Raw genomic sequence first — 13,622 nt, 5'->3', positions numbered from 1 at the left:
CCGTAGCTATAGCCCATAGGTACGGGACGGGGCTATCGCAACGTCACACGGCACTAGCCGTAACATCCTAGGTTTCTTCTGGAGCTCGCGGGCAATCGGGCGGGAGTCATCACCTGTGACTGCGAGTCTGTGACTGTGACTATGACCTATCTCCATTATTTGTTTCGGCAAAATGCTCGAGCTCTTGCGAAGTGTAGACCGAGCCTTCTATACGTGGAGATTCCTGGCGCCAACGAGCCCACAAGGCCGCGAGTGAAATGAGCGACACTGCCAGACCTCGAACGCGGGAGAGCGTGGCAGTTCGTTCAGTCTTTCATTCAAATCGTTCTTCAGTGTGGTTGCAGCATCAGTACCGAGTGCAACGGGGATGCACATGTCGGTGGGCCGGCAGCCCAGCACAACATTTGATATGCGTCTGCCCAACTTCCCACAGTTGAATGAGCACTCTGGTTTTCATGATGAATATATATGCCCGTTTCTAGAGCCAGCGGATGCATAACGAATATACTGGAGATGTGCCCAACGAATATGACTCGTTGTTTCTGTTAGTTTCAGGGATGTTTAACCTCTGTACACTCCTTCAGTTTGGAAGTTGAGAATACCACCTCGTGTTCAGATTTTTCTGAGGCTTTTAAGTAACAACAGAACTCTAACTAGAGATAATTTAAGTAAAAGGAGGCATGTGGAGAACAAATCCTGTCTTTTTTTGTTCTGAGTTGGAATCAGTGAGTTCGAGTATTGTGTAGCTTCAAACCTTTGGCAAGTTATCTCAAGGATTTGTGGTAAACGGATAGGTTCAGATTTTGTCCTGTTGCAAGATGGTGGTGGTTAATTAACAAATAAGGAAAATGTTCTGAATATGTGCACCTCTCTGTAGTTAGGTGGAGTTCTATGGAAATTCAGGGTCAGGTGTGGTCCAGTATGAAGTCGGCGTTGACAAAAAAATTATCACAAGGTAGTAGTGCTAGAAGATACTTCGAAAGGAAGACAACTATTTTATCAGATTTGGATCATTACATTGAACTGATGGAGGAGCAGAGGAATCAAAACACAAGGTTGACATGGATCCAAGGGGACGGTGCAGATTTGGCAATTGGGACAGGGCGCCTCTGAGCACCTGACCCCTTCCTTATCGGTATCCCTAATCAAATCCTACGGGGCAAAGGTATCTTTTGTTTCAATTCGAACAACGGCCTTCCTCTGGAACGAGCGAAACCTACGCATAAGTCGGGGAGAGGGAGCAACAGGAGTAGAGCCAGTGAACTTCCAAACCGTTGTCAGCTGTGAGGATCTCCAATGAACAAGGGGCGATGATGCTTAATGCTTATCGGAGAGCCATGAGGCCTCGGCAGAATTTTGTAGAAAATGATCATTACTGGTTTTAGCGCGCGTGCCTCATATGCACGAGAGAGAACGATCAGTTCAGGGAGATTTCATCACAAGCGTAATGTATACTTCCGTGTCTCAAATTTCTTCAACGACTAATGACCAACACGTACGACAATTGAACTGTAAACAGATCGATCTACGCAAGTTCCTTTGCCGGCTACGAATGAAATGTGGTGCACCTCTAACCAAAGCAAAATGAAAGAGAGCAAATAACACGCGCAAAGCACAAACGATACAAGGTAATAACAATTATTGGCAGTATCGCAGTACATATTTGGTAACAGGCACGTGATGGGCAGACTCACTATACATTATGTTGCACTTTGATCCCATCCTCCAACTAGAGTGCAGGACCACATTACCATGGGTATACTGTGTTCAAAACATCACGACGCCCTGACCAGGTTGGCACAAGGTACATCTTGCTTGACCCACTAGTTGTCGGATTGCATGCTCCTGAGCATGTTTAGGATGGAAAGGAACAGGTTCAGGATGTCAAGGTATAGCCCAACTGATGCCCAGATATACTCATCATAGGTGTGGCGCCTGATCAGGTTCTCGGTGTCATACAGAATGAAGCCTGCGAAGACCAAAGCTCCTAGCCCACCAAACAAACCAACTGACACTGGTCCCAATGGGAAGAAAATCTGCAACACAGAATTCCACAGAACAAAAAGGTTATTGCAAGCAGTGGATTGCTCGTCTGGTAACAAAGCAGCATTTGCGAGTAGAGCCCATTCTTTCAGAGCTTATCATAGGCATTACCTGAAGAAAGCTAGTTAGGACAAGGATAGTAAGCGCAGAAGACAGAATAGGCCCCAGATACCCAAATTCCTTGCCCTTCTTTGAGGCCCAGAAAGCATACGCAGTCAAAGAAACCACCACACCAGCCGTCAATACTAAAGCCTCCAGAACAATTTTTCCTGCAATAAGTAAATGATTGTTAAACAAAAACTACAAGAAGCATCTACTAGAAACAAATCAAACTATTTGAAGAAAAGAAACAGACCTTGAGTGTTAGCACAAGCCACACCAATGCTGAAGCTCAAGCACAAAGTGAACAAACCCAGGAAAACGAAATTGTGTGGGTGCTTGTGCTGATAATGATACAATGGGATCATCACTGCCGCAAATATCAGAAAAGAAGTTAGTGAACAAAAACCAACCTACTAAGAGAAAATAACAATAATGGAAGTCCCTCTGCTAAGATTCTAAGCAAAAGAGAAGGGCATATTTTGGTGTGTTACGGCCTACAAGGATACAATGACACTGGACAGCTTCTGATTAAACCCAGAAAACCCCCCAAAAAAAAATCTTGCACTCTCAGATCTAATAACTGAGACTGTTTCTGATTCCTCCATAATCCACAGAAAGATAAATCTATTGCTTTCATTATCAAAGCATTCTCCTCTGCCTGTGGCAAACAGCACACCAAAAACTCTATGTTGAGCTAGATAACCAAAACCCTCAATTTGGTCCAACCATATATCAAAGTACCTACATTTTCATTTACTTGACATCATTGTCTTTGACTGTTACTTTTTGATTAACCACCAGAGAAACTATGCAGATTTAGCAAAGTACTTTTTGATTACATGTCTACCATGCCACTTTTATGCTACATAAACAAATACTTCAAAATTGTTACTGGCCAAAAACCTTGATCAGTCAAAGTCAAGCCAACAATATCAAGCAGGATGGGAGTATGCATACAACTGATTCTCAAAGGCTGTCGCCCTACCTCCCTCTCCAAACTCCACACTCGACTTGTACTCTTTTGTATGAACGATGAAGAGGGTAAGATAATAGGGATACTCCTTGAAACTGAAAAATGACAACTCAGTTTCATGCCTCCTTAGCAAGATGCCATTATTTTCTATTTTCTCATATTCTCAAATCATTCCTCAACTCAAATCCCACTATCAACCACATGACATTAGAAATACTGAATCAGCCTTCTTTGTAAGCCTTCATTATGCAATTATGTCTTATGTTGTACATGGATTCTTGTGTGGGTAAGTAACTAAACTCAGGCCAATTAGAACTTAGGAGTGACTCCTATTGCTAATTCTAATTCAACAGGGAAGTAGGAGGTCTCACTGTTGATAAATAAACAATATAACAATAACAACAGTGAGATAAAGCACAGCACTACAAGTCTACATCACATATCTCCTGTTCAAGTTTGACATTAGTACTTCTTCATCAGCAACATAATCACAATACAACAGATTATCAGCACAATAACAAACAACTAAGCTTCCTGTGTGTTAAATCAAGGCAACTTGCTGTGATGCTCATGTGAGCCCATTATCATGTTACTAATGTGCTGCAACATCATTAATGAGCAGCTGACAATCAAGCACTCTATCACATAGATATTAAACTAGAACAAGAGACAAAGGATAATGGGCTCACTAATACTGTAATATGTTTTTCCCGGGTGAACAGTTTAGCTAAACTAAGGCCCATTAGAGGCAACCGGCTACAAAGTACAAACTGCTTCTTCTATTGCGAAGGGAACCTCTCCATCTCCTTATAATATTCATAGTAACCCCTTATACAGGGCCAGGGAATCTCATCTACATGCAATATCAAGGGCATAAATAAAGTTGAGATAAAGCTTGGGACAACAACGCATCTCTCTTGTTTCAATTTATATTTTCATTGAATCATCAGCAACATGACCATAACATCACAACACGTTATCAGCACGATAACAGTCTCACATTGACTTTCTGGTAAGTAGTAAGTCAAACATGTTAGATGGAGGCAGCCACCAGGAGCTATGTGAGACCATTATCATGTTGTAACGTGTTGCAACATTATGGTTAGGTTGAAGATGATCAAGAAAAATATTAAATTGGAACAAGAGAAATGGGTAGCAATCCAATCTCAACTTTGTTGTGCAATTAGCCCATTTTAATGTTGTACCATGGGTTTAACTGCACTAAAGCTCATGAGATGCAAATGGTTCCCATATACTGCTTATTCATTTACACAGTGAAGTTCCCAACTCCTGACGTCAAAGAGGCTTCATTATACTTGTAGTGTCAAATCCACAATATAGTGGAGAGACATTTAAGGACTACAACACGTTTCACTTGTCCCAATTTAATATTCATTTGATCATTGGTAATACAACCACGAGTTCAACAACACGTCTTCAGCACAATAATGCTCATGTAGGTTTGTTGGTAACTTGATACAAAACATGTTAGACCAAGGCAAGTTACCATGAAGCCTGCATGAGATCATCGGCTTATAATGTGTTGCAATATCATGATTGAGTTGCCAAGGATCAGTTGTACACAACCATATAAACATTAAACCGGAACAAGAGACAAGTGTAAGTAACATCCTTCAGAATCCATAAATAACATGTGACTAAACTAAGGTACTAGACCTAGCAAGCCAATTGCCCCCATGAAACCTTAGTTTAGGTAACATCTACCCAATAGCAAAGCAAAAGGAATTTGAGCAGCAAATTTGCAGTTCAAGCTTGGATAGGTTATTTATCTAAGATCTACATGCCAAAGTCCTGATCCAAACAGCCATTCATCATAAATAACAAGATAACCTAATAGGAACACTGCACCGACCTGTCTAGAATCTGGATCCAACCAACTCATCTAACTTATCGACAATTTGTGTAGTTTCAGCAACACATCTCCCTAACCAAGTGGTGATTGATAACCAGAAAAGAGTAGATTTCCCCACCCAGCACATCAAACCCCGGCACCGGATGGAGAACAGGGGCGCTTACGGATGAAGGGCAGGACGGCGAGCACGAGCGCGAGGCCCGCGGAGTCGGAGAGCGTGGCGTTGAGGGTGGGGTGGAGGACGGTGAGGGCGGAGACGGCGGTGGTGAGGAGCAGCTGCGCGGCGAGGATGCCGTAGACCTTGCGGACGAAGCCCCAGCGGAGGGCGCTCTCCCCGCGCGAGATCCCCGGGTACAGCGTCTCCCCGGTCCCGGCCTCCAGGTCGACCTCCGACGCCTCCACCTTCTCCTTCATCTCCGGCGCCCGTCGGTACCCCGCCGGCGCGAGGGGCTGCATCTCCGCCACCGACGCCATCTCCCTCTCTCTCTCTCTCGCTCTGCGACGGGGATGGGGATTGGGTGCGGTGCGGGGAAGGGGAAATGCGGATTCTTCGCCCGAGACGCGGGTTGCGCGTCGCTGTTGTAGACTTTGTTGGGGGTGGTTGGGGATTTTTTGTAGATTCGCTACGAGCACTCGTGAATCCTGCCAAACTTGTCCTCGGCCACTGAAAAGTAGGGCCAAATCGGGCGGAGGGGTGGGCGGAGCACTCAAAAACTCGTGCGCTAGGCCAGCTTAGGTAAGTTCCGTGCTCACAAATTATTTTTCTGATGAGAGAATAAAAATATCGACATGCAAATCCTGTAGTACTACTCACTTCATCCCAGAAAGAAAGTTGTTATAGGATACATGCAGATCATATTTTCTCAACTTTGATCAGATTTATAGAAAATGTGTGCAATATTTATATCTCTAAATAAGTTTGTTATAAAAATATATTCAACGATCTATCTAATGATATTAATTATGTATTATAAATATCAATATTCTTTTACATATAATTGGTCAAAGTTAAACAAAACATTGACTTCTCCGGCAGCGATAGCGACTTCTATTTTAGGACAGAGAGTACTCCTTCTGTAAAAAAAATAATTCATAGCTCTGAATCTGAACACACATCGTGTCCAGGTTTAAAGCTAGAATTGTGTTTTTTTCCTGGACGGAGGGAGTTCACCCTTTTGATTAAGAAAGATGCGTCGCTTTCATTTGCTACGTTTGACAATATGTCAATATAAGATGGATGCCGCGATGCCGCTAGAATTCAATAGTAAAGTACTTTTTTAACATATATTTATAAATTACATTTGGTTGGAATGTTTTATTTCCGTATATAAATCCAAAACTCATCATGTACTAAAAGGACATGTATTTTACGGATGCAGTAGCTCGGTTAATTCTTCCATTTTGCTATGTTTTACTACGTTATTATATCTTTGCACTATTCGTAGCCAAGATAACAGTTAGATGCTGAATCAAAAAAAAAAACAGTTACTCTATTTTGGTACTTTTTCTGCCTATAAGCCTATAAGGTGATTGTTAAGTATCTATCTGATGATCACTTTGATCAGTTCTAAATAACTTTTAAATGTTTTTGTCCGTCTCTCATGAACTGGGTAATATCTGTTCCTATGCAACATGTGACTTATTGCCGGTTTTTTACTTAATTACTTGATGTGACTGTAGTTTGCTGCCCCATGTTTGCCTTTTCTTTTGCAAACAATCAAACGAACCATACCAAAAAAAAAGGGTCAGACTATCACTTCATATACCTAATGCTGTCGGATCGCTTTGTAGTTACCATTTAGGGCGTCTCCAACTCTATCAACATGACCAAATCACTAGTGGAGTCAAGAGAAAGGAAAAAAAACACGAGAACACTTTAACGACCTATTTGCCGCGACTTCGGCTTCTTGCGGCTCTTATCGTGGAGCCATGTCAAATGATCATCTAAAAACGGCTCCTTGCAAAGAGCCCGGAAACGTGATTTCTTTTGGCTCCTTACAAACTTGACACAAACTATTACAAAACTGTCACCGGAACTATTTTGCCAAAAACTTTCTAAAACGGCTTCAACTCTACCAGATAAGTTGTTCCACAAGTGAAGCTCAAGCCCTACCAGACTGGCTCTAATATCTAGACCGGGAGAGCACGAGTCAGAGAGGATAGATTCTGACCTAGTAGATTTATTTGGTGCGTGAGCTTTGATTACAAGATCGCTAGCACACCACTTGTTTCCGTTTTCTTCCCTCCAAGTCAACCAAAAACATCAGCAACAGATATTGGATCTGTTTGGATCTCATTCCCGTAGTGAGAATGCGGATTCTAGTAAAAAAAAATTAGAAGTGTTTGGATCTTATTCTTATAATGATTATTGCCTTTGCACATCGAATAATCTCCAAATAGTAGGTTTGAGTTAGATAGTTCCAAGTGTTTTGAATCTCATTCTCATTGCTTCACCTTATTCTCATTTTTCTTAGTAGATCCAAATAGGACCTTAGATACCTACCGAGGACATCCTACACCCTTCATCCCTGAATAAATTAATTTCTAAAATTGTCATAAGTCAAATTTTTATAGATTTGACTAAATTTATAGGAAAAAATATAAATATTTGTGACACCAAATGAGCCATATTATGAAAGTACTATTTATAGTGTATCTGATGATATTAATTGGTGTCTTAAATCTTGACGCTCATTTTTATAAATTCGGTCAAACTTAAAAAGTTTGATATCAGACAATTCTAAGATTTGATTTATTCAAGGACAAAGAGAGCAGCATTCACAAGAGTCAAGAGTTGTGTCTCATCTGGTAAGTCACTTTTTTCTTACTAAATACTATAAAAACTAAGACGTATAGGGTGTGTTTGGTTGAGCTGTGGCTTTTGAAAAAGTTATTGTGAGTCGGTGGGTTGTGGAAAAGATGTTTTAGGTTATGGGCTGTGAAAAAGTTGTAAATTGTTTGGTCCACACAACTATTAAACTTACATCCTATCTCTATTTTGTGTGGAACTGCTGTGCAACAACTCTCTATTTTTTTATCATTTCAAATGGCAGAAGACAAAAGCGGTATCCAAAGTGCTTCAAAACTGTATCCAAAAGTAGTTGTTTATGAAAAACAGCTTCTGGTTTTCACCCTTTGGTTGGCTTTTGGTTTTTTAAGCAAAAGCAGCCTCAAAAGCTAAAAAGGCACCCACCCATAAAACACCATATTCACCTATATAAAAGCATGTAAACACCTCATCCCTACGAAAACATATGAGAGATTGTATTGACATATCTTGAGATTGACATATGAAAGAATAATTAACCATTAATAGTGCCTAGGCTGAGTTGGAGACTCGAACATGGGTTAGAAGTTTTCGTCATAAAGAACCTAAAAAGCTAATACGGTGTTTGGTTCAGTGAATGGTAATGCAAAGGAAATGAAATAAGATACCACTGTAATCGGAGTGGTTCAATCTTTATCTAGAAATGGTAGTAGGATATGATAATACTGATTACAAACAGTGAGAAGCAAACATGTGTAACTCTAACACATAAGGGCAAGTACATAGCTACATGTTATGGTCTCATACTTCGTCTCATACAGTGCCACATAGGATTTTTGTTGATATGGAGGAAAGGAAGAGGGGGAGAGAAAGAGGTCGTTTTTTGCGAAACAACTGTCTCATAAGCTAAAATTTAGGACTATGAGCAGCTATTATACAATTGTACGAGTTGTTGTTGTTATCATGCAACTCAAGAGTCTTGACTTTACTTTTATTATATGCATAAATTAAGGAATTGTGAGTTACTATGAGACAAGTTAAAAGACAACCATTGTACAAGTTGTCTGTTAAGTCGTGTTAAAATTATATGGCACTATATGAAACTGCCTACGAGAAAACACCAATGTACTTGTCCTAATCGATTACGTTAAATTTTAGCCAACCAAACGACTCATAAGTTCACATTGCATAACAAATCATGATGATTTTTCAACAAAAAGGTAAGTAAGGGAAAGATGTTAGAAGCAAGTAACTTCTTCTCTTTGAATATATCCAACCAATCCAATAAATCTCTTGGACCGAAGAAAAAGTTGATTCATAGCAATGTATATTAGTCTATAGTAGAGCAAATCTAGTTAGAATGGACGGTCAACTCAACCAGTTAGGTTTCTCGGAACATGTTTGTAACACTCCAGGCCCGCCACACGGCACAGGCCCACTCTGTCGAGGGGGTTTCACCTACGTAGCAACCCGCTTGCGTTTTTCGTCCTTGCTTCGCGCAAAACAGTTAACCGAAGGTTACTACGTGTCCTTGGCCTGGCTATTTAAGCTGGTTCGACGAACTCGGAATTCACGGTATGGTACTAAACTATTGGCTGCACAGTGTTTTTCACAGCTACAGTAGCTTGCGCTACAGTACCCACAAATTCAACCCAGCCCGATTCACCGTTATAGCTACAGTGCTTGGTCCAACCACAATTCAGCCCATGAGCTGGGTCTCACATCCAGCTACCCTCAATGGGTTTGACGTCCTCATCGAGCTATCGAAACAGCTTACTGTTTACACAAAAATTTGGTTAACTTATCATGGAAAGAAAGAGATCGGCCGATGATGTCAAAAGCAAGAAAGTTTCCTAAATTAAGGGATATTTACGAGTCGGTCAGCAAATATTATTTAATATATTTGAGAGAGACGTGACATCTAGGTGCATATCAAGATGAAAGAAATAAGGACACGTATCAAACAAGGAAGTTTCATCAGCAAGGATTCTGCATAAGAGAAATTAGAGTTCATGTATCTTGATTTTTCTTTTTGTTATCTAGTCGTGTTCATTTAGGACTTTTATCAGCCCAGGGTATAAATATAAACCCCGGCTATTGTATCCGGAGATCAATCAATCAAACACAAGTTATTTACTTTTTTTTTGCTCCGGCCAACCCTTAGGAGTAGGAGTAGAGTAGATCTCGGTGAGTTCTTCAGCAAACATGACTGCATCGGTCCGGCCAACCTCCGGTTTGTCTGTAAGTACCGTCATGGTTTATACTTTGGTTTGTATGGCTACATCGATCCGGTCGACCTCCACTGCGAACTTTAGTATAAGTTAGTTATCGACTCTTGTCTAGTTCAAGTACGGCTACATCGATCCGGTCGACTTACACTGCTCGAACTAGATTAAGATCAAGTTATCGGCTCTATCTAAGGATGACGTCCTTCGGGTAGATTCATTAAGTTACCGATCTTGCTGATATTTTCATTGTTATTAGTTTACAACAACATCAATCCGTCCGGTCAAGATCGAGTTAGATCGGCCTTATATCCTTTCAGTCCGTCGTTCGCTTTACTACAACACGATGTTTCTTACTCTGAGCGATGTGTTACGTTTCATCGGCCATTCTATCTCGATCCTGATCATGCATAGTACGCGGTTAAGGCATGCATAATCTTGAAGAGGTTTGCTGGCTAGTTAAATCTAGTTTATAGTTCACCATTATGGCTGTAACGATCCGATGATCCCCACTGATGGCACTATAGATTGGAGGATGCTAGTTAGTAGATTTATTCCTGATTAGGCGTGACCTTAGCTGTTTGCTAAGCCTACATTGGCTAAATAGCCGATCACCTGTGCGTTAACGCCTACAGTGTGCGTCCATGATTCTGTTAAGCGTGAATAGATCTGTGTACTTTAAGGGTTTGATTTGTTGTCTTTATCACGGCTGCATCGATCCAGTCAAACCCCACTGTTAGAGATAGTATGTTAAGTCTAAGGAGTCCATAGGTTTGTCCATATAAAATAGTCTATTGTTCACACGCTGTAGTCCCTTTTCATCTGAATCGGCTATTTCAGCCGATTCATCTGAGCCTTCACGTATAGCATGTCTTTCGGAAAGCCTGTCGAAGTATAGATGATTTTATAGATTCTTCAATTTTAGTTTGTTATTATCATCATAGCTACCATCGATCCGGTGGAACCTCACTGTTGTTGGTAACAGATTAGATTTAGATCGTTTGTAGATCCATTGATATTAGACAGTCGATTTGTTTGCATGCTATATCTTTTACTGATTAGATTCATCGGCTCAATAATTCATATTGGTAATATCCACCTAGCTGATGATCTCATTTACGTCTGTGGACATTGTACCTATCAACATAAAATTAATCGCGATCCATGAGCTTTACTGTCTGTACTACACCACGACACACATTTGCCTACACTTATCTGTTGGCAAATGATTGGTTTTGACAACACATTATGTGTTGGTAATTGTACAACCTTTTTAAAGTCACGTAAACTGTCGGCAATGATGTTGTATGGCTACAGGTTAACTGTCGGCAGTTCTCTTAGGACAATGAAACTGTCGGCAAATGTTTTTAGACAGAATAAGTGTCGGCGTTTCCTAAACAAACCAACTGTCTAAGTGTCGACGAAAGGATATACGGTCTTGGCCAGATTGTGCACGCACGGAGTCGTAGCCTTTTGGAACAGGGTTTGTAGACCACGCAAAGGAAACCCAATCCAACCTGCTCTCTCTCTGCTGCCCCTCGCGTGCCGCCGCCTCCCACGCCAGTGTCCGCCGCCGCCTCCCCCGCCAACGTCCTCCACCGCCTCCCACGCCAGCGCCAGCACCCGTGGCCGCCGCCTCCCATGCCAGTGCACGCCGCCTCTGCCTCCCACGCCAGCTCCTGCCGTCGCCGCCATGCACAGCACCACCACCCGCCGGAACCCTAACCATGCCAGCCCCTACCGGCTGCCCCCACGCCAACCTCTTCTACACTGGTGAAGAAAGCTGCATTCATGGCCGCCCACCGAGGAGGAGCGCATGGATCCGCCATCTACAGCTACATCTCTAGGGACGGGCGCATAGATCCGACCTCCCGGTCCTCGACGGCTTTCGCATTTGAACGCGGTCGACCACCTCCCCAACACTCTTTCCTCTCGGTCGATTTGGTCAGCTTCTCTTCCACTTATCTCGATCTCCATTTTCCATCCCTCGATCTACTGTCTTCTTAATCGCGATTTGTTTTTAGACGTGTGTTGTGTGGTGCTTGACGGACGATGATTAGGAGGGTGGGGCTCACTGCGGCGGCGGTTGCTCACGGCAAGAACACACAGATTCCATTCAAAGAAAATTGAGAAAGAAGGTTAAATTCCTTTCTTTTTAATTTCTGTTTACATTTGTGTCTAATTATTAACTGATTTCTACTTGAATTTGTATCTAAGATTTTATATGTATAAACTACTAAAAAGTCTGGGTACAAAACCAGAATTAGAAAAATCTTTAATCTTTGAAGGTTATGATTAACATCTATACTCAATTCATATGCACAACTGTACTAATGTTCAACAAACTCATTTTCTGGAAGTTACTAATTATGTTTAAATTCAATTTTGTGATGAGCAGAAACTATTCATATTTGTTTTGACTGTCAAGAAACTATTCATGTTTAAATGTGGTGAATTTGAGTCTTCTGTGTATACGTCTGGGCAGGAGAGAATTGGTGATTAATTATTATCTATTTATGAACATTCACATTATTTTGGGGGGCTAGCCTTACTCAACCATCTGGAATGAATCATTTCTACTGGATGGATCAATTGGCTTGCTAATTCTGTGAGTTCTCGGGCGGCGCCTGTCAGTTTGGATTGTTATGTCTTTCCTATGAGATTTGACAAAGCTCTGATGTGCGCATTGTTCGGAAATGGAGGGATTCTACCTTTGGGTCTCCAACGTTAGCGCTTAGATCGGCAAATCTAAGTGTTGCCTGCTAGTTTGATACGTTTGGTGCCATGGGAAATGCTAGTTCTTCTTTGGAGTCTGAGGTTGTTTGTGCCTTTGGCTGACGAACTCCTACGTGTAGCTTGGATAGGAGTGTCTGATCATGCACATTGCTTTGTCATGGAAAGACTTTCTCAGCAATTAGGACGTCCTAGTATCAAACCCCTCACTTCATTTCCTTGTGCAAGTATTATATTTCTCAGCACTTCTACATTTGTTTAGCTCATCATTCTAGGCCTTTCAATGCATCTCGGGGTTCCTTGCAAGACTGCTTTCCAATCAGCAAAGGCACTTAACTATCTTAATTAATTGTCATCATAATTCAAGTATTCATGAAGCACTCGTAATAGATAAACGTGTATTCTATTTAATGCATGCAACTCCGTGCGTTACTTTGGATATGCTGGTCTTATTGTGCCTTCATGTGTTTTTGTTCTCTTAAGTGGGTTGGGGCAAAAGTTGGTGTAAGTTACGGGGTTTAGCAGACTTCCTTCTTATAGCAGATTGTGGTAATCTCTATTTGCTAAAAAAGGGTCATGGTTTGGATTTGGCCAATCCTCAATTCATTGACATCAGGGCACTAAGCTCGCTTTCATATTTAGTGATGAAATAAGGACCTGTGGGTTTACTTTTCTAATTTGATTTTACTGCTTGCAGGATTCTCCTGTCTTCAACTTCATCAACAATCTCTCTCCTATACCACCGCCTAAACTTTTAGACACAGCACATAATGTGCAGCTATTCCAGTCATCAGATTTGGCGCCTGTTTCTTCAATCTTTGACTCACCACATGTTAATCCAGCAAAGGAAACTAAAGTTTTGATCAGGTTATTTTCACTTTTTCCCTATGCCTTCTAGCTAATGTC

General features: G+C 41.4%; 1 protein-coding gene across 1 annotated transcript; it reads right to left on the bottom strand.

Annotated features, from left to right (window-relative positions):
* Positions 1-1,624: 1,624 nt before the first annotated feature.
* LOC136516660 (BI1-like protein) lies at positions 1,625-5,548 on the bottom strand. The gene is made up of 4 exons (XM_066510116.1): positions 5,156-5,548; positions 2,399-2,512; positions 2,155-2,312; positions 1,625-2,036 (listed from the first exon to the last, which is right to left on the bottom strand). Exons 1-4 carry the CDS (start codon positions 5,463-5,465, stop codon positions 1,824-1,826), a joined length of 795 nt encoding a protein of 264 aa, XP_066366213.1. The 5' UTR covers positions 5,466-5,548; the 3' UTR covers positions 1,625-1,823.
* Between the last annotated feature and the right edge of the window lie 8,074 nt (positions 5,549-13,622).

Source organism: Miscanthus floridulus, chromosome 17, assembly GCF_019320115.1.
Source record: "Miscanthus floridulus cultivar M001 chromosome 17, ASM1932011v1, whole genome shotgun sequence".
NCBI classification, from domain to species: Eukaryota; Viridiplantae; Streptophyta; class Magnoliopsida; order Poales; family Poaceae; genus Miscanthus; species Miscanthus floridulus.
The sequence above is the reverse complement of the archived record's forward strand: the minus strand, read 5'-3'. Positions and strand labels throughout refer to the sequence as shown.

Excerpts from the sequence above, each read along its gene's own strand:
- LOC136516660 (XM_066510116.1), bottom strand. The coding sequence starts at position 5,465 with ATGGCGTCGGTGGCGGAGATGCAGCCCCTCGCGCCGGCGGGGTACCGA. Across the intron at positions 2,513-5,155 it reads CGCCGTCCTGCCCTTCATCC|TGATGATCCCATTGTATCAT; the intron begins GTAAGCGCCCCT and ends TATTTGCGGCAG. Across the intron at positions 2,037-2,154 it reads TCCTAACTAGCTTTCTTCAG|ATTTTCTTCCCATTGGGACC; the intron begins GTAATGCCTATG and ends TCTGTGTTGCAG.